This window comes from Lissotriton helveticus, chromosome 5_1 (assembly GCF_964261635.1).
Source record: "Lissotriton helveticus chromosome 5_1, aLisHel1.1, whole genome shotgun sequence".
Lineage (NCBI taxonomy): Eukaryota > Metazoa > Chordata > Amphibia > Caudata > Salamandridae > Lissotriton > Lissotriton helveticus.
The window spans coordinates 2,105,041,661-2,105,063,566 of NC_136065.1; the positions used below are offsets into that span (position 1 = coordinate 2,105,041,661).

General features: G+C 48.0%; 1 protein-coding gene across 2 annotated transcripts in view; it reads right to left on the reverse strand.

Annotated features, from left to right (window-relative positions):
- STKLD1 (serine/threonine kinase like domain containing 1) overlaps positions 1–17,887 on the reverse strand; it is a 392,522-nt gene extending 374,635 nt beyond the window's left edge. For both annotated transcript variants that reach the window (XM_078646124.1, XM_078646123.1), the window contains exon 1: positions 17,796–17,887. In XM_078646124.1, the coding sequence (XP_078502250.1) occupies positions 17,796–17,810 (15 nt within the window). In that variant the 5' untranslated portion in view covers positions 17,811–17,887. The remainder of the gene's footprint in view (positions 1–17,795) is intronic.
- Between the last annotated feature and the right edge of the window lie 4,019 nt (positions 17,888–21,906).

A 21,906-nucleotide genomic window follows, 5' to 3' on the forward strand; every position in this document is an offset into this window, starting at 1 on the left:
ACAGACATGTTAGCCAAAACAAAATTGCAAACTCGCGAAAACATACGCAACCTTGTAATCCGAGTCATCCCAGGAAGATGCGGATTCACATACCTGACCTCTAATGAGGGAGAAACGGTACCAATGGCTTATAAATCACACTTTTACACACAAGCCGAAAAGAAGTTCAGTCTTACGGAAAATATTGTAAATGCGGTTCAAACTACTGTAGCAAAAGAAAGAGCCCAAGCCCAAAGCAAAAGGATAACTGTTTTTACAGCAGAATCAGCCTTTGAGGCATTAACAAGCCCACGCAATTTGACTAAGGTGGCATTAGATCCAAAATGGATACAAGGGGAAAATTCTCTTGCTGCAGTAGACGTGAAATACTATTTTGACCCGAAAATGAAAAAACTGAAAGATCTAGGGTATGAACAAGGATATCCTCTGCCAATCGAGATTCTGCCTCTCGAACAATACACATGTGTAATCTATATGGACAGATTTGCACAGCATTACGATGAAGAGAAAAAATCCTACAACGCAGCGTGCGCGATTGTTAAAGGTCGCTGGCGCTTGGGTAAATTCAAACCTTTAATTACCAAAACTGAATCAGTCAGAAACTGTTCAACTCAGCGAGCTGAAATAAGATCTTTAAAGATGGCGCTTGAAAATGCCGATCGCGAATTCCCCACACTAATAGTGTGCGATTCGCATTACTGCGTCAAATCTTACAATAATGACTTGCAGATCTGGGTTCAAAACGATTACAAAGATAACACAGGTGCCACAATAAAGCATAAAAAGCTTTGGGAACAGGTAGTTCTTTTGCAGAAAGAACTACGAAAGACTCACGTGATACATACACTGAGTCATCAGCCTGATGGCGTTCGCGCTGCAGGGAATTCATCGGCTAACACAGCCACAGCGGAAGCACCTAATCCGGCTTCCGTAGCCACAAAAAAGCGTTCAGAAAAATATATAGACGGGGAAACCATGCTGGCGGTAAAAACGTCTTCTAAAGGCGACTGTGCAGCACTGTCTCTGAACTATCCACTCACTTATACATACATAATTGATGCAAACTCCGTTCCTTTTGCTCGAATCCCTGGAGTGGGGGATAGAGTGATTCCAAACACGAACAGGAGAATCTTCTTGATTCATGGGATTAGGTCTAAGGCACCAGGAGATCATGAAATCTCTGAAAGAATTACAATCAGAATACTGGTGGCCGGGAATGAGCCTGCATAACTACAAATTTGCGATGGGCTGTAAAAACTGCAACAGAGATCGCAGTGGCGAACCGGCCGGAGTAATGCCAGGACCCTTCTTTTAGAAAGCATAAGGCTATCTGTACGCAAAAATGCGTCCCATTGATGTTCAAGACTATATTCACTTAAAATGTAGACACCAGTGCTCGGCTGAAGCCAGAACTGTTATAAAAGATTTGCGAGTCTTTATCGGCACATATGCAATTGGCATGCTACATTCTGACCAGGGTCCTGCTTTTAGCTCTCGAGCTTATAAGGAGGCCATGACCAGCATGGGCATTGCATTGCGGTACTCTTGTCCCTTCCATCCTGAGGGAAATGGGATAGTGGAAAGAAAAAAACGGGACATAAAGCAATCTATAACGGCGAGGGTATTAGGTTCGGGTGATGGGTGGGTCCAACATTTAACAAGTGTCCAACGTAGTCTTAATAATCTGCCAAGAAATTCTCTGAAAGGTTTCAGTCCGTACGAACTATTGTTCGGGACTAGAATGCATATTCAGGACCTTGATAGTCAGACTTCAGTGGTAGAAGAAAAATGCTTTGATATCAAAGATCGTTTGGCTATTTTACAGGACTTAAATGAAACAAGAAAAGGCCTGAGCAACGTAAAGTTAAAACAGCAGCCAACAGCCACTGAAGATAAACCACCTGTCCCAGCAAGGCCTGTCTGGATTCCAAAGATTGGGGATCTGGTCAGAGAGAAGATCGCGGTGAAGAAGGAATTTGGGCCTTCTTACAGAAAAGCAGTACCTGTCTTAGCTGTCAGCGGAACAAGATCAGTAGTACTACCGCCCCTTGCTGGTAAAAAGGAGAACCGAGTTGTATCCATCGACCTGGTAAAACCACAATCATGTGGCCAATAATAAGTAGTAGGCCCAGTGGACTCCCAAGAAATAGCAGAGTACCAAAATTTGCTACAATAAAAGAGGTTCAAACTGAGAGACTAATCACATTCGATAAACCTGCAGTGAATAAAAAAGGACTATGCAACAATGCCATGGAACTTGTGCCTCTTGAAACCCAAATTGTAACAGTTCGTCAAGAAACACCAGTCTACAACGATGTAGCCTCAGACTATGCTAGTGAAACAAAGGAAAATCCAGAAGCAAATAAAAATCCGGAAGCGATTCCGACAATTGACAGAACTGCATCTGGCTACTTCATCAATTTTGATAACTTTTCTGAAGATCCAAGCGAACAGGAAGAAACGCCAGCAATAAAAACTTTTAAAGACAAAGTAACTGAACTTCTACATCAACTCAAAGAAACCTATCTGATTTCTCCATGGATTGAATTTTGGATTGTGTTAGGTGTACTTTTCCTCCTGCTTTGGCTCATCATGGTTCTTTGTTTGGGAAAATTCATTGAAGGAAAATACAGTACAATGGACACAGCAAGTCAGAACATCAACTTGGTCCTAAAGCCTCACAAGTCATCTCACATCGAGAAAAGAGAACTATCATCAGTGAATGTCACAGCCAATCTAATATCCGGTGGGGTAGCATGGGACAAAACGGATTATGAAATCTATGGCCCGGTTGAGCTCTTGAAATATCCACATCAGTTCAAGGTTTCATTAAGTGACTTTGTAAAACAGAGTACATTCTCTGATGATTGGGACTTTGAAAGTATTAATGATATGATGTCAGATTTAGTAATGTCAGCAACATTTACAGAACATGATTACTTACAGGGTTCATCAAATTATGAAGAAATGTATTGTTATAATCACTTTGCACATCACTATTTGCATAAATCTGCTCAACCTAGAAATGTTTTTAATTATAATCAATGGGAACATTGTGCAACTCCACCTAAAAGCAGTTCGAAAACATTTTACGAGAAATTCCCATACTTCTCAGGGTTTAACACAAGTGATGCAGAAACGTTTTATTTCAAACTGTTAAATAAGACAGGGGTGAAAACAATGCTGACAAATACTAAATTGATCTATTCGGAAACATTTTATGAAAAAAATGATTACATTTGGTTTTGAATTCTGGAAAACCAACATTGAAACAAAAACCATCTGGGTACCAAAGATTGGCGGGTACAAGGTTTAGAAGCATTATTTAGAGCCTGCATGATCCCAGAACAAATAATATTCTTGAATGATACCATTCAACAGACTACTTGTCTTGGCCTAGCCAAGATAAAAGATTTAAATAAACCGTCTATTCCAAAGCCAACACCTGACAGTAATAGCACTACAGATGTTGAGATAGACGTATCCCATATTTTTAACCAAAACAGAACACATCCTGATTGGAAAAAATGGTTGATCTGGCCCACAGACACAAATAACTGTCAAGATAGATTCCTGAACAAAATACAGGGGTTAAAAATGACCAGGCCAGACCCAAGATACTCCCAGAGACAACATCCAGGGATAGTCACAACATACAGTGTAGGGAAACTCTGCCTCGAATGGCTACAGAAATCCACACTGGCTGAAATTAAGCAACACTTGACTTTACTTAAAGACGGTGCTGACTTGCGTGATTTCATTCTGGGACCACGCAAACAGCGTCAAAAACGTTTCATAGCGGCCGGTATATACGCTGCATACAACGAAGCTTGGAAAGTAATGCAAATTGAAACAGCAGAAAAAATACGAGAAATTGATTGTATTAATTTGGAAAAATCACTTTCTGTTGTGGACAATGGGTTAATGACTCTATCCTCCAGAATATATTCACTGGACAGTATTGTCTCATATGCTATTGATATAATAGAGCAGGACTTACTAATGTTACAACACGGTCAGTCCCAATTACGTTCTATTGTACAGCTTGGCTGGACATTGCAAAATCTGCGTTTAGGCTACGTACCATGGCGTTTAATCAACACAACGTCCTTATTCTCTATCTTTAACCTTACTGACAAACAAATCAGTTTGGCACAAAAAGGAGCAGACTATACGATTCTGAGCATTGAAAAACTTGAGAGATTACCATTGACAATGTCAGAAAGACCTGTCATTGAATGGATAATACACGGAATAATCACAATTCCGATTACAACTTTCCAATTTAAATACTGCCAAGAGTATATACCAGCGGGCCAGTATGAAAGGTTGGGTAAAGGGTACATCAAGTCAACATGGAAATTACCTTATACACACACATGCTACAGTGAAAAGAAAAAGAATGTATTTCTTAGTGGTAACAAATGTAAAAGATCACTAAGCTGTACACTTCTTTGTGAAGGCATTAACCTGCATGGAGCCTGCGAAGGGTCTTCAAATAACCTTTCATGTCACCAGCAAGGCACACCTGCAACACAGATATAGCCATTCTTTAGACAACTTTCTAACAGGAGTTATATTCTAATAAATGACCACAGCTGTTGTGGCATGGTGCCAGGAAAAGCCTATCTCGTCAGCGTGAGTTCCATGGTCACTTGCTGTATGCAAGTATTGTATCCAAACAGCACTCCAGATACGGAGGCAACAATTTGGCCTTCTTTGAATATCTCTTCTATTCGAATTGATACTTTAAGCAGAATAAAGTGTGTTCTTTTACAGACAACTGTGCCCTTAACATCATCAAAAGAAACGTATGATCTGCAAGTCGCAAGGACAAAGGCAGAGATACATACCCTTTTATCAACAAATTGCCCCGTGCATTTCGTAGAAATGCTCAGCCAAATCCTAAATATGTCAGATACCAGTGGTATCCCACATGTATTTAAGACAATTTTTTCGGGACTGTTAACACCCTTCGAAACAGTTCTGGGCATTTTTCCTAATTTTGTCCATTCTGTCTTTGGCGGCCTACCACTTCTTTTGGGACTCGTAGCAGGAATTTTATTTTGGATCCTTCTACTCCGATATGGCAAGCCAAGTGGCAGACAAGACTCCAGCAACGATGGAAGAAACGATCCTAGCTATACGCTATCGGGACCGCATAACTAAAGTCCTTGGATTAGCCCGGCTAAGAGACCTGAATATGACCTGGTTTCTTTCATTCAGACCCATCTGGCAGAATTGCATCTTACCTGTGCTTCGATGTATGCTATGCGGAGAAGAATGAGTGTTGGACGTCTGTCTTACACTACCATCAGCAGTACCATTGGATACAGATACTTTGCTAAGTCCTGTAACGGCTCATGCATCGTGTTGTCCCCAGCGGCTACCCATTCTGATGACGGCATTCATTGAGACTTCACCACTACGATTAGGGGGTAGTGAAGTACGAGGTGAGAGCAGCATCACCCAGGTACGACCTTCTGTGAGCATTGCTGATCCTGACATCGATGATAGCAATCATTCTCACAACTGTACTGTTTCGGCATTTTCAAATTTGGTCAAACTTTCACCTGATGTCGTAGACCAATTTTTTAAGAGTCTGTCTGAAATAATGTTCTCCCCTGAACAGAAAGAATAACTTTTTTAAGCAACGAGCACACAGCGTTCCCTGAACTCTGAATTCAGCCTTCAGCTTTGATAAACAAAAGCTACTGAAAACATTTGAAACTGTTTTTCCCCTGAAAACAAAAAAATGTTCTCCAATTTCAAAATATTTACCTTTTTCTGGCACATGTACTCTGCTTAAAGTAGAACTATTCTTAGAGAACAGAGCTTCTATTTTAGGAACTCTAGAGACAATATTTTACCTCAGCCTCTAGCACATGTACAGCATTTTGTATTAATATGTGATGGAATGGTCTCGACCTTCTTTTCTGTATTAAGAGCCATTTCATGTGTAAATTTTTGCAATTCATTCAGCTGATATATATATATGCATTTTTTAACTGAATGATACCACTGCTTGAAAAGCGTACAGTACCAATACTCATTTTCGTGTATTACCATATACCATTTCAATATGCAAATTTATGTATTTTGGGGTGGGTTGGAAAACACATGCATCATTATATGTTTATATGTTTACTATTGCTTATAGGACCCTAATCCAATATTCCTGATTCATGCCCTTATGTGGTTATAATAAATAATATCCTTATAAAGGCATAAGAATCATATCCATATTTAGTCATAGCCCATGCTGTCCAAATTAAGCAAGGCTACTTCCCCAGGCTCCTAGAAAGTACAACGAGTTCTGTAAACAAACCAAACCTCCAGCAACCTGGGAATTCCCCATTGCTTTTGTTTTGATTTCGTCCTAGAACTCCTGTGAGCACTGTAAGAACGGCCAGTTCTTAGTGACATCTTTATTGACGTCTTATGTCCAACCTTACGTCAAACCCGGCACCTTTCAGGTATAAATATACCAACGTTGCCTTAAGCAAACACACGGTGGTGGTGAGCAGAGCGGCTATCTACTTGCCTGAGAGCCCAGCTGATGCGAGAGCCCACGGACGACGCCCCTCCCCTTTGACGCACTGAGAGAGACGCTATCTTTTCTCCTGCCGAGAAATCCAGCTCCGGTGTTTCCAGATACCCTGGCGGGTTACTGGGATATCGAGTCCTGAGAGAGAGATACCAGACCTCCTGCTTTCTTATAACCAGGTACGGAGCTGACTAAACCCTTTAAGAGAATTCTTGATTCAGATTCCTTGGCAAAACCAACTTAACTTAAACTGCTACTTACTTACTCCTTCCCACATATTAGGCTTAGGTCAGGTACCCCGGGGTAGGCGTATTTAGAAGCACCAGTTGGGAGGGGCGTGGCCAAGACTGCAATGTGATCGGACGTGCCACGGGCGAGCTCTGTCGCCCGTTGCCTGCATTAGCATATTAAAGCGACATTCGGGGGCTACCGAAAGGAGTACCTGCACAGCTGCTGGTGTCTGGAGCGTGGGGCGGCCACTGGCGAGGCAGAACCGGCGAGGGAGACCGGGGAGCACAGACCGGAGGGCTTCGACGTCTTGCCGCCGGGGGGCCCGCCCGCCATCTTGGTCCTGTGACGGGGGACCGGCGCCTGGGTGACTGCGCCTCTGCAGATGCCCTATCCCCTGGCAGCGGCTGGGGATCGTGGACTGTGCTGCCTCACCCCGCGGGGTGCCCTCCGGTTACCGGGTTTGAGCCCGTGGATGCCTGGGAGTCGACCTGCAGCCTCCTCGCGGAGCGCGCTCCGGCATTGCATGAGGCTAAAGATGGCGCCGCCCCGTCGTTGTAGCCTAGCCTGACGCCGAGGGCTGCACTGGATCCCCCAAACCAGCGAGAGCCTCCTGCGAGACTGCGGGGAGGAGAGGAGCGCCCGGCCTACACCTCCACTCGTCCCTGGGGTGAGAGTCCCTGGAGTGAGCTGCCGCGGAGGGCCGGAGCTGACCAGGATTTGCCTGACTCTAAGATGGCGGCGGTCCCCGAGACCCGCGGTGGTCTGCAGCGTTGCAACTAGCGCTTCAAACACAGCGCTCGAGGCGCCCCTCCGGCCCATCCTGCACGAGGAGGGAGGCCCATTGGACCTGCCCAGGCGACCCAGCTGGGGGTGACAGGGGACCGGCAGAAGCGGAGGCCGGTGAGCCCAGCGAACTTTCCCGCGCCAGAACTTCCCCACCCCCTACCTGCGGACTGGAGAGCCACCGCTGCCCGGTGCTGTTGGACTGCGGCGGGGGCCGCTGCTCGCGCCGCCTGCCGTCCTGAGCCTCCTGGACTGGGCCCTGCCTGGCATCTCGGCCCCCCCGGCCGCTGCGGCCACAGGCATCTGCGCCCCCGGGGCTGGACCGGCCGGACTGGAGCGAGGGAACAGAGCTGCGGCAGACCCGTGAGTACCCCTGCGCTGACTGTGGGGCCCCGGGGTGACCAGCGCCACTCCCTGAGGGCGACACCATTCCCCGAGGGGCGAGAGGAGTGACACCCGGAGCCTGAGGGGGGGGGCTGGTCTGTGCGGCGTGCTGGTGGTGACAGGAGGACCCAGATCTACACCCCACCTTACGGACAGAGCGAGCTTGCACGTGGGGGAGTACTTGGGTGGGGAGTGGAGGACTGGTGGCGCTACTATCCCCACACCCCGGCGACGCCAGCGAGGAGCCGTGCCTGCGACGAGGGACACTACGCTCCGGGTGGACGATGACCCGAGGCAGAGGAGGGGGCAAGGCGGACCCGGCGACGGCATCCAAGGGCACGTCGGTGGTTGCCATGTGGGGCAAAGCAGGGGCGTCGGCCCTAAACGAAGAAACGCCGCCACCTGTCACCGACTCTCCCCCGGTGACCCAGGCCTTCATGTCCTCTTTCATGGCAGACTTAAAATCCGAGATAGGGTCCCTGCGGGCGGAGGTGCATACCTGCGTCAAAGAAATGCGCAAAGATGTCACGGAACTGGGAGACAGGGTCGATGGACTTGAAAAAATTGTCGACACGCGCACTGAGGATGTCGAGCAGTTGTGGCAGAGGGTGGCGGCCCTGGAGGAGCAAAACATCGAGCTCCAGATCAAACAGGAGGACCTTGAGGATAGGGGGCGCCGCAACAACCTCCGAATCCGTGGCGTACCACTCGGAAAGGAAGGGACTGACATCATGGCCTACACGGCTCAGCTCCTGCACGAGGTGCGAGGCGGAGAGGGGGCCTCCCTACCAATTCTGGACCGCGCACATCGAGTCTTCAGCGCGGGAGGCAAGACGGGCCTTCTCCCGGATATAATTACCCGAGTACACTACTTCACGGAGAAGGAGGCTATAATGAAAGCGGCAAGGGACAAGCAAGACCTACAATTCGGAGGGCATAAGATCCAAATCTACCAAGATCTGGCACCTAACACGCTGCATAGAAGGAGAGTCTTCCGCCCTGTGACAGAAAAACTACGGGCTCTCGACATCCCCTATCAGTGGGGGCACCCCTTCGCCCTGATCTTTCGCTGGGGTGACAAGCGCAGAACACTCCGCTCCTACAATGAGGCGGCGCAACTGATTGGACTCTCGGAATCCCCCGAACATAGCCCATCCCACCCCAGGCGACAGGAGAGACCCCCGGCTCGACCGGACTGGACCACGGTGACCCGGCGTCGCCGGACGACCCCGAAGGACGACCTCTCCACATCCCAGGCCAAGCAAGACATCATAGACCACATTCGCTCCCTTGAGAGCGACCGCGAGGAGCGCCCCGCGAAACCTCATACACCGTGACCCCCGATTGGCTAGTCTCCACGCTTAGATGACCACCGATCGCCGAGGGAACTGCCACTACAAACACCTGTGCGGGAATAGGAACCTCTGCGACCGTACGCTCACTGATGGGCGTTATGGCGCCACCAGCATTCCTGCAGCTTGCACGAACTCCCGCACCCCGGCAACAAGGGGGAAGCGCATGCTTAGCCCTACATCCTGCCGAATCTCTACAGGGGGACAACTGAACGATAGGCGCGGCTCGGAGAGGCTGATGATGCCATGGTCAGCTGTTGGGCCCCTTGGGGTGATCGCGAGGATACGTCCTGGCGGCCTTTTGCTACAGGAACTTGCCCCCGTCGCTGGACCCAGGTACTCCTGTAGAAGTTATTCCGCCTTCCCCGTTTTTGAGATACATTAGACTCACTTCCCCCGAATTCGCCCTGGGCAGCGGGGCAGACGGGCTCCGTGACTACCGGGACCTATATTCTCAACAGAACCCCCCCCCATTCTGTCCCGTAGGAAGTGACATTCCTGAGACCATCCAAACCCTTGGGTAGAGGATGTCCGGAACATGGGACATTGTGCTAGGGCCCTGTTGGCCCGTCGTGGTTCCTTACTCTCTCTGTTCTCTTTGTTTTCCCACTCTGTCTACTTCTCCTACTTTTTTCCCGAGCTGTCCCTATGTTATCCCCCCTTTTGCCCTCGGGTGGGGTGGCAGTCCCGAGGCTCTTGCGGATGCACACATGGAACTGCAGCAGGGGTGGCGGAGGGAGGTGGTTATTCCCACTTCTGCGGGGTGGAGGGAGCTGGGTGATAAAGCGGCAACATCCCCCCTAGTGTTATGGCGGTGACTGCTCCCAGGCCCTTGAAGATCCTATCGCTCAATGTCAAGGGGCTGAACTCTCCCAACAAAAGGAACCAGGTATGGCGCTACCTTCTCCATCACTCCCCCGACATCATATTTTTATAGGAGACACATCTCCTACGGGGGGACACTAAGCGCATGGCACACCCTAGATACCCCACCCAATTTTGGGCATCGGCTGACACCAAGACGGCAGGGGTGGCAATCCTGTGTAGAGCGGGCTGTAGACAGGGGCACACCAAACCATACAAGAGCAGTGATGGGCGCTTCATTCGGGCTGCGGTGCAGATGGGGGGGATACAGTACACCCTAGGTAATGTATACGCACCCAACCAGTCGCAGGACCAATATCTCCAGTCACTCCTGAGGGCCCACTTCAAGTCTGATGAACAGCGTACAATCCTGGGTGGAGATTTTAACCTAGTGTGGGACCCAGGTATAGATCGCGGGGAAAACGCGTGCGGCGGCGCGGGAGCGATGTCCTCTACGCTCAGGTCACAGATCACGGACTTGGGACTGGTCGACGCGTGGCGCTACCACAACCCGGGGGTCCGAGACTACACCTTTTACTCCCACTCCCACCGAACATACTCGCGCATCGACTACATTTTCACCTCCCTAGACCTTGCCCGGGACACGCTACAAGCTGCCATTTCGGATATCTCGCTGTCGGACCACGCACATGTGGAGCTTACTTTGCAGGACCCCCTGGCGTGCGGCCCTCGGGAGCGACACTGGACCCTCCCACCGGGTGTCCTCCGAGACCCGGACGATGTGAATAGCATCCGCGAAGCCATAGACTCATATTTCACGTCAATGATCTACCCGAGACACCCCTCCCGGTAGTGTGGGACGCCTTTAAGGCCACCATACGGGGACACATCACGTCCCTAGCGATCGCAAGACGACGGGAGGCCCACAAGCTGGAGTCTAAGCTTACGGGCAAAATCAAGCAGGCGGAGGCACAGGACAGGACTCGATCTTCCCTAGCGTCCAGAAGGGAGCTAGCTAACCTCAGGGGACAATTGCGTCTTCTACGCACTAACAAGGCAGAGTACTCCTTATTAGCTCTGAAGCAAAAATATTATGAGGGCGGAGACAAGGTGGGGCGTATGTTGGCCAGACGGCTGAGAGCGAGAACAGCCAGAGCCCATATCGCTAAACTCCACTGTCAAGATGGCTCCACGGCCGTCATGGAGAAGCCAAAACGGGACGCCTTTGTGGCCTACTACACCTCCCTGTACGCGGGGGCACCCACCTCGCGGGAGGCGCGAGCAGCTGTCCTCGACGACTACGAGGGGACTCCGTTGCCGCCGGCTTGTGCTGCGGAACTGGAGGAGCCCATACTGGAAGAGGAGGTCTCGGCGGCCATTAAGGAACTCCCCATCGGGAAAACCCCAGGACCGGATGGCCTCCCGCTGATCTTTTATCAAGTGTTCCAAACCCAGCTCCGTCCCTATCTGCTCAGGCTCTATCACTCCTTCTCCGACACGTCTGGTCCGTCCTCCGACATGGGAATGGCGGAGATTGCGTTGATTCCGAAACCCGGAAAAGATCCTGCGCTCTGTGCTTCCTACAGACCTATCGCCCTCTTAAATACAGATCTGAAGATCTATACCAAGATCCTGGCCAAGCGATTGGACCCCTACATGCCGGGGCTTGTGGACCCGGACCAGGTGGGTTTCATCAGGGACCGACAATGGGCGGACAATGTACGCCGACTGGCGCACCTGGTGGGCAAAGCACGGCACTGGGACATTCCGGCTTGCCTTCTCTCGCTTGACGCAGAGAAGGCCTTCGACCGGGTGGACTGGACCTTCTTGAGGGCGGTGCTCCAGAGGCTCGGTCTAGGTCCTAGAATGATAACTAGCATTATGGCCCCGTACCTTGGGCCGCAAGCCAGGGTCAGAGTGAACGGCCAACTAACACCGCCGCTGCAGATACATAGAGGTACGAGGCAGGGGTGCCCGCTCTCGCCGCTCTTGTTCGCCCTCGCGGTGGAACCACTAGCGGCAATGATACGGCGCGACCACAGAATACATGGAATAGCCCACGGGGGGAGGGACAACAAAGTGGCGCTATTTGCCGACGACTTGATCCTCACTCTCACACACCCCAGTGAATCCCTGCCGGCGCTTCACGAGGTTCTGTGTCTATATGAACAGGCATCGGGCCTCAAAATAAATCATACCAAGTCCTGGGCACTCAACCTCACTATACCCGCGGATGAGCTCCAACCGCTGAAGGAGACGGTGCCCTACCAGTGGGCGGAGAGCCATATCAAATACCTGGGCCTCACACTGACCCCCCACCTGGACTCCTGGTCTTCGGTAAACTGGACGGAGTGTCGTAAAGCGGTTCTGGAGGACCTCCGGAGGTGGAGACCTCTGATGATTTCCTGGCTGGGGCGCCTAAACGCGGTCAAAATGTCGATTCTGCCAAAAGTTTTGTATGTTTTTCAGTGTCTGCCCACCCCGATTCCGCTTCACTGCATCCGGAGCCTCCAGCGAGAGATCACTTCCTTCATTTGGGGCGGGAAACGCCCCCAGTTCTCGCAGAAAATCCTTATGGAGCCGAGGGACAGGGGCGGCCTGGCATGCCCCAACTTGGTTCATTACTATTGGGCAGCACACCTGCGCTTCGTAGTAGAGTGGGGTGCACGTGCAAGTGACAAGCACTGGTTCCACATGGACCGGGCGGTCACGGGACGCACTATATGGGACCTGCCGTGGCTTCCGCGGGCGGCGCGCTCCAGGAGTGCCTACATAGCAGTCCCTACAAAAACGGTCCTGGACATATGGGACACTGTTGCCGTGCCTAGGGGCCTCACAACGTTCCCGTCTCCGCACACGCCGATAGTGGGTCCCTCGCAATTTCCTCCAGCCCACAGAACCCGTGCGTTTGATAAGTGGACGCAGGGAGACTGCAGAGTCATTGGGGACCTTTTCCTCGGGGGCCTGCCCAAGACCTGGGAGGACTGCAAGGAGGAGTTCAGACTCCCCCGTCAGCTGGTTTCCAGCACACCCAGCTACGTCATTGGACTGCGGGCGACGTAGTATACCAGGCGGCCACCAGGGCTTTCACACCCTTCGAAAAGCTGGCGCGCTCTCTCGGGGGGCTGAAGAGACTAATTTCGCAAATATACCACATACTACAACACCCTAAGTCACTCCCTGCGCACCCGTACCAGAAGCAATGGCAGCTGACGGCAGGAGCAGACATTGAGCCCTCCCAGTGGAGCAGGCTGTGGCGAGATATACCCCAAATCTACCGCAGCGTCCCGCAGCAGGAAAATGCCTATAAATTGCTCACCCAATGGTACTACACTCCGCTGCGCCTTAGCAAAATGTTCCCTAGAGTCTCGCCGATGTGCTGGAGATGTAGCTCTGCGACTGGTGACTTTGTGCATATATGGTGGGCGTGCCCAACTTTGACAATCTTTTGGAAGGAGGTACTTAGCCATATCAGAGGGGTGCTGGGTTTGCCCTTACCTGAAGAAGTGTCCACAATACTCCTCGGCATTCACCCTAACACACTTAAGGCACTTACCCGCAGCGACTGGGTACTCGCACTCCACATGCTAGGTGCGGCTAAGCAACTCATAGCCCTGTATTGGAAACGTACTGAAGCGCCGCCCATAGCATCCTGGTTTGTACGCCTTTGGCAGGTACTCGCGCTGGAACTGCTCACGGCTAGGCTACAGCTGAGAGACACACGCTTTACAGCAGTTTGGAAACCCCTAGTGCGATACCTCTGTTCGGTACAACATGCACGATACATGCCCCCTAGACTCCTCACGCTACGCCTCTTTGAGGACGCTATTGCCCCTGCGGATCCTGCCAGGCTGTGTCATTGAGTGTTAGGCACACTACGGTGCCCCGCGCTGCAGCGCATGCCCCCCCCACTTTGCCCCCAGACACGCCACCCACAGCCACTATCCCTTCCCCTCTCTCTACTCCCTGACCTCTGATTCTATTGCTCCGTCTATTTTCTTTCTTCCTACTTGCCACTCTGGCCTTCGTCTCGCTCTGAGACAGATGTGCCCTGTTGGGCTGTTTACTACAGTTGGGCTAGTTGCCTGCTACCTACCCCCCATGCATAACGGGCGTATGCCTGCGTGTAAAGAGCTTTTGTTTACTCCTCCATAAGCCTCGCGGCCGGCTCTCTTGAGAGGGTTGTAGGCATGGCGCTGTGTTAAGGCTTTGAGCCGGCTCCAGTTGATACGCAAGCATAAGAACTATGGCAAACGCGGCCGGCCTCTACAAGAGGTTGTAGGCTTAACGCTGTGTTACAGATAAATAAATGTGGCCTGTATGGGCCTGAACAAGAAGCACCAGTTGAGTATGTTAGTCAATGTATATTTGTATGTATATATTTTATCTATTTTAAGTATCATATGGCTAAGAAACCATATTAATGCTTTTACAGTATTATTTCACAATACTCCTTTTACTGTACGCACTTTACTTTATGCTAAGTATTGCAATTGTGGCAATTCATTTCTCTTGTATGAGAAAGAAGACTGCTCAATAAATAACACCTTTTATTGAAAACGCCCGTCTCTCTTTTCTCTACACTCTGGTGAAACTAAGTATGCACACTTGACTGAGTGAAATAGCGGTCTATTGTTTTCACACGACTCTAGAGATACACTCTTATTCTGAGGGAGCAAAGTTGTCATGTTTTATGGTTGTCAGAAGCTAATCCCTTCTTGTCTATCCAGAGAGGTTAAACTCCTCCTCGTTTATTCGAGAAAGTTTCTAGTGACCTCTGAGCTAGCTGGCAAACCTTAAGTCTAATATAGTCAGTAGAGACCTAGTCGACCTCAGTCCTACGACTACACTGCTGAATATATTATTCCAATGCCCAGAGCCTATTGGGAATATAGGAACTACACTACAAGTCATTCTGTAAACTGTTCCTACAAATCCACCGTTCTTGAGTTATTTCAACTAGTAAACGCTTCAGGTTTATTTCTGGTTCTTGATGCTAGGGCCAGTACATTGTCCCTTTTGAGCCAGTGGCATGTATTTCACAAACAATTCTGCCTACTCTTCTGATGGATGTTTGGAGAACAAGAGTCTAAAGGGTAATACATTAATTAGGGAAGGAGTGGTAGAAATTAAGAGGGTGAGTTCTTGGCTTTCAGAGGTCACATTGAGTTTACTAGGACAGACATGTTACACACAACAAGGAAGGGTGAGAGATTAGGCCTACGCCAAAAGGTCATAGTCATAGGTTTTAAAGATAAAAGTGGTGATATGGAAAGCAGCCAGTCAGAGTTGTTACTAAACTGAGGATGGGCATGCTAACAGGTGAAAGATTAGTAGTCTGAATTGTGTGAACACAAGCAGAAGTCTAACGTCCGGCTTTCAGTGGTTCCACGAGGCAGAGATCGAGACTGGAGCTGAAGAGGTCAGTGATTGGCATCACAGTGATCATACATTAGTTTCACTGGGATTGGAGGGATTGGAAGCCTGCAGAATGGATTGCCAGGGTTTAAAGAGGTTGGAGTTTGTTGGGTCACCAAAAGTAGTCCTGCTGGAGTTTACCGGGGTCCTTGGGATCAGGGTGATGTGCTCGTAGTGATCGATGCTACAGGGACCACAAAAATGTAGATTCCTCTTGTACTTAAGACTATGGTAGGAGTACTGAGACTTGCGTAAAAGAAGTCAAAAGCACTAGAGTTGTAGTAGTACCCAAGTCTTTAGCGCCCAATTAAGGTAAATGTCGACGAATCACCCGTTTTCCAAGCTTTACTACCTCTTTCAATATTCCCTGTATAAAAAACATTCTTATCAATAGGAAACCAGCATCAGGTAACTCAGTGTGCATTCACTAACAGGAATTTACTAACACTGTGAAAATTGTTACAACTAGGGTGGCCAACCATCTAATTTTCTAACGTGGTGTCCTGCTTTTCTGTAGGTTGTCCCGCCGCGTGCACTGAGGTGCTTCGAGAAGTAAAATGCGTCATTTTGTTGCCACTCATTGACAATTAAAATAAGCTGTAAAAGATGTGCTTGTCTGTGGCTTGGTGGGGGCGTGGGGCTGCTGCAGGACAGGTGGGCCCTGCTCAATGAAGCTTTTGGATTGTGGCCACCGTTGGAAAGGCAAATAAGGAATGATGCTACCGGCAGTTACAAGACCCCGATTGTGTAAACGAAAACCAGACAAGGGACCTGCCTTTGAAATATGTTCTTGGAATTTACCTCTTTATTAAAGCCTGTTCCAAAGTGTTCACATGCTGTCACATAAGTGGACAAACATAGACTGAAGGAATGTATGATATGCTCAAGATCAAACGGTTTGTTGAAGTAGGGAACTCAAGACTGTATCACTTGTACGTGTTCCAAAGGTTATAATTGTACTTCGATGTTATATTTTGGTAAACAGAACAGGAGACTAGTCACTGTTCCCCTTCCCAGGTAACATACAGTCCAGATTTTGTTTTAAACCACAGAGTTGCCAGCAGCTTTTCTATTGGTTCTAAACACTCTGAACTTTGCCAAAAAAAGTAAGTTAAATGATTGCTTAGGAGCACACAAATGTATCCTAATGTGGAGGTCGGGACTGGAAATCATGTATCCTGGTTCTGCGCTAACTAGCCCACTAGACCACAAATTGAGTAATAGGGCCAAAGGACACTTCCACGAGAAATGTCCCAATGTTTTGAGCCTTACCCAGAATTAGAATACAACATTTATTCACAGCATATTTAGGAAACGCCAAGATCAGAACATCAAGTCATGGCATAAAACATATCTACAGGGCCACATCTATTGATGGTGTTTGCCCACCTGGATTTACCGAATCAGTGGGTTTGCAAACGCTAAATCCTTTGACAAACAGGCCCTATATCTTTAAAAATGGTCTGGTTCGGAAGAGGTGGTTATGGTTATTTAATGAAACTCTGAAAATGAGTTCTAAGAATCCTAGTCTACTCCTAACAAACGTTTTCTGATACCTCCATGTGGGCAGAGGTCACTCTTGCAAAGTCATCCCACGCATGCAAAATATGCCTCCACGAATGCAACATGTTTCTACATGTGCAGTTGCGCCCTGCATGCAAATTGCCCTGCTCAAAAATAATGGAAAGTTGGCCACTTTAGTTACAACTGAAATAGGAGCTCTGAAGTGACATGCCTGCACACCACAAAACTCTTGAAATAAAAAAACGAAGATCAGGATCACAAATATGACAGGTACTGGGAATAAAAGTGCCTTAGAACAGAGTTAGGTGTTTTGGAATAAATGTGATTAAAAGAGAATGTTGTATATTAAAGTGCTAATTCTGGAGCTCCAAGAATTCAGATTACATGTTCAATGGCTTGTGTCTGAAATCAGCAGCTTTGAGGCTACAGGGGTCAAACGATTCAGGGCCACAGGGGTCAAAGGATTTAGGGCCACGTGGATGAAGGAGGTTGTGAATACATAATGAAAGGTTTCTGGTAACAGAAAGTTTCGGAATGCAGAATTCAAAGGCTGTGGGATCACAGACTCAGACAGGAGGGAGGGGGTGGGGTGGGGCGGAGCGCAGAGTTTGTGCCACTTAATGACTGGTCAAGAAAGCGGATGGCTATCTCTCCAGCAGGAAACACAGAGAGAGTCTTCGCGACTCCCATTCAACGGCAGGCCTGTTCCTCCCCGGACCCGGTACCGGTACCTGGTACTTGTCCATGGTGCAGTGCAGGGCGCCCAGGTGCAGGAACTCTCCCAGCCCAGCTCTGCTCAGCGTCCACGTTGCCTTGGAGACGGCGCCTGCGCAGTGCGCCTCTGATAGTACCGAGCGCTCTGGTGACAGGAGCTCCACTGGAAGAAAAGTCGCAGAGACGGCGGCCATCTTGTAAAAGAGCGGAGCCATGATACAGGGCTTGAGAGTCCAGCCATTTATAAAAAAAAAAACTTAAAACAAAAGCTTTGTGAAAACGAGGAAGAATTAAATTGTTCAAAATTATGTATTAAATGTGTGAAGGTGTATATAGATTATGTTGTTATCATTTATAGATTTCACAGCATACCTTTTAGTATGTCTTTAGCTTACTAGGCTCTGGTTATAAAAGACAAGTTGTACTCTAAAGTGAAGAACTACGCACAATCCTCGCCTCTGGCCCTGACATAGAATTAAAGTGCATTGCAATATTGAAAATGTTGGGTGCAAACACCATCTCTTCTATGGTGTCCTGTGAACTGGATAGTAGCTATATTGCAGGGAAAGATCTTTGCATGGTAGTAGAAGTTGTATCACAGAACACTGTTTAACATAAATTCACACCTGCAGTGGCGACAAACCTTTTATTTTTTTGTAATCTGGGGCACTACCCAGCCCGCACAACATTGAAATCGTAAAGTCCCAGGTTGGTTTTGTCCTTTCCTGTTAAACGTGACAGCCTCCATGTACATTGCCATTAGGCCCTTTCTCAAACCCCATTAGGAATCTTGAAGGCTGATTTTCTGCCAAAAATTGGCTGTCTGCCATTGTACCTGAACTTACCATCGGACTTTTCTGATGTGCTTGGCTGTTTGTCTGTCAACCATCAGACCTAGGCTGAGAGCTTTATGTTTGAGTTGAAGTCAATACACATTACCATGACTAAGTTATACCACTGTCTTGCCCACGTCTCTGACCTCCTGGTCCCTCAAGTGTGTGCACCCCACCATTAATGTTCTTTAATTGGACCCAGCTTCTTGCCAGTACTTCCAAAGCAGGATACACACTGGGTTCTTCTAGCAGCAAATGTAGTCAGCTTGAATGTAGTCCAGACGAAAGAGAAGTTTGCTAGTAACAGATGCTGCCTATCACTGTTTCTGTTAGGGCTGGAAGCAGGTCTACGACTTTTGAGAAGGTCTGCCTCTGTGACCTTCTCTGGTAAAACAGAAAACGGTACTTCCTGGTGTAAGGTAGAGGACGGGCCTCTTATTGGAGGACAAAAGGGAAAAATGTGGTAAATGACGCCTGCAAAGAGGTTATAATGAGGGAGTGAGCAACCTAGGAACCACAAAGACCTTCCATCCTAGCCGGACAGAATTTGGCCCAAAAAGGATCTGTGAGTTTTGTGGTCAAGGCCTTCCACAGAAGTATTCTTAGTCAATTTGATGAATGTGCATTGCCCTTGACCTTTTACCAATTTCCACCCACAGAGGGACATTGAGGGGTGAAAAGTGGTAGACCTTGAATTAGTGTCCCATGGATTCCTCGTCACCGTAAACCTTGGATTAGCATCCCACTGAATGTGAGCAGTACACTCTCATTCCAGAATAAATAGTGCCTTCAGGCCTTGTGGTCTGACATGTATTACTATTTTTAAAAGCCAGACAATAATAGTATATCTTCATTCCTTTGGCGCTCTGTTGCTTTATAACTAGTGGATGCCTTTGTCAACTGAAAATCTTGAGTGCACTCAGACAGTTTAGAGATACTGGTCTCATAGGAAACACTGCTCTACCACCAGTAGTTTCCCTTGGTCAGACCCCCTAGTTGGTCTTCCTATAAACTCTATCTCACTAAGGATATCATCTACCAACACCTGCAGTAGGTGTATCAACTGGACAGCAAGACTTGTGAACAGGCCCATTGGCACCCTGAAGCTTTACTTTGAATTTTGATTGGATACTCATTGTTTTTTTAGGGTTGGGGGTTTTTGGGGTATGGGTTGTTTGAAACAGATTTGTCGAGAAACGCTGCTGTCTAGTCTTGCACCTAGAGGAGCTGCTGAGAAGCTATGGATGGAGGAAGATGTCTCACCGCCAGCTTCAAGTAATATCTCGTCCGTCAGCTCTGCTCCATTGACCGGCTGAAGTAAACAATAACAGCAGTAACGTGAGAGTTCACACAGTTTACCAAAACATTTCAATTAATATTGATCATAATACTCCATGGAAATAAATAAAGCATCTCTGCTTGTAAGCGCTATAATGGTGTTCTTGAACCTGTTGTTTTGTATGCATTGTTATTTTAAAAAGCCAGGTCTTTCCAACGTATACATAAATAATTATTCTATATATGAATATAGCTTTATCTGAACATTGAGGTTATTGAGTTGCAAGTCCTCAACCACCTCCTAAATTAAGTTTCGACAGCTCACAATCGCTACCCTTGGAGAGTCAATTGTGCAAACAGAGTAACCCCAATGGGATGACCTCGACTCTGGGATACAGGTGGTAAATGCCAGCTCCCACCAATGATATTTCCCATTAAGTAACCCCTGATTGTCCCAGGACCCAGAACGAGCATGTCGCAGATGCTATGAGACAACTGCAGATTTGGTTTCCATGCCTATCTCTTTCGGAAGACCTTGCCCTCCTATACCCCAAAAGCTAAATCCCATGAGAGACATGGACCCTTTGGTGTGCTAATCATTATGCCATTATTCTGATGGGAAATTGGCTTCTCACAGAGGAAGATGTTTTTCGTGAGATGGACTCACCTCACTCTCTCTCCAAAAGGTATTGTGGTCTCATAGAACATGGCCTGGTCTGTACAAGTATTTTTTGTTTTCTGTTAGAGGACCGAGCCTTGGACTTCAGGGGTTATTTGCATCTCATGAGAAATTGTTGTACTATACGACCATTATTTTTCAGTGATGATTTTTCTTTGCGTAAAATATCCTCTTTTGAATGCGTGCTTCTTCTAATCACAGACCTACGGCTAGAAAGGCTGTTTTCTCCCTTAGAATAAAGCCTGCTGCCCATGACAATGCTGTATCTCCTGCGAGGAAAGAGCTAACACTAGTAATGTCATTTTCTCTCCTGACGCCTCACTCACTGAGAATGCTGCTTCCCATGAAATGAGCTCATCTTAAATTTCAAATGACATTTCGTTAATAGAAAATAGCCAGCTATATGTGAAAATGCTAGTTGAGTTGAGCTGACCCATTAGAGGAAAGAACCCTGTTCTTCACTGGTCGTTTTCTTTCTAGGCAAACAGACAACAATATGGCGAGCTACTATGTGGAGAGCAGGTGTTTATCTGATAGCTAAGTTTTGTAACAGAAGTTCTAATTTTTTTTTACAAATTAAGCACTTAACAGAGCACAGCATATTCCACCTCAGAATGGTAGTGTCCATGTGACGAGTAGCCATCTTCCTTCCTTCCAGCCTCGTGCAAGCACTTAGACACATTCCTTAAATGTCTGCCTTGGCTCTCTTCTCTTCTTTTCAAACGCTAGGCGAGAAGTCAAGAGTCCTGAACACAGGACACATGCATCTCCTAGTAACAGGCTGCTTCTGAAAGATCAAGCTCTCTCAGCCTGCAGTCTCACTCACACCCCTCGACCCTTCACAAGTTCAAACCTTTTGTTTCTTTTTCTTTCATTTGTGCTCCATCTGGGTCACTGATCTGGAAATTCAACCTTGCAGGGAACGCGAATGAACGAACACCTTCTATACCAAACAGTAGCAGCTAAAAGCAGCAAAGGTTTCTACTACACCTGTGTTGGAGAGCATCAGTGTATATAGCCAAAGCATTAACATTACATAACATAACGTGTATTTGTAAAGCGCACGTTCACCTGGAGGTATCTTGGCGCTGAATAACAGATGTTTATTGTTACCCAACTCAATGGTACTCATTTTATCAACCTCAGGTGGATGAAAGGCTGAGTGAACCCGCCAGGATTAGAACCTGTGACCATGAGGTTGAACACAGGCCAGTTTCCTGCAGTTGACACCCCACACTGCCCATTCCTCTCCAACCCCTGTAATTGGGGTTACTCATCCCTGCTCTCGTGGGGGAGTTTGAGACTCGAATCCTACTCTGAGGATGTGTGTGCTGACCA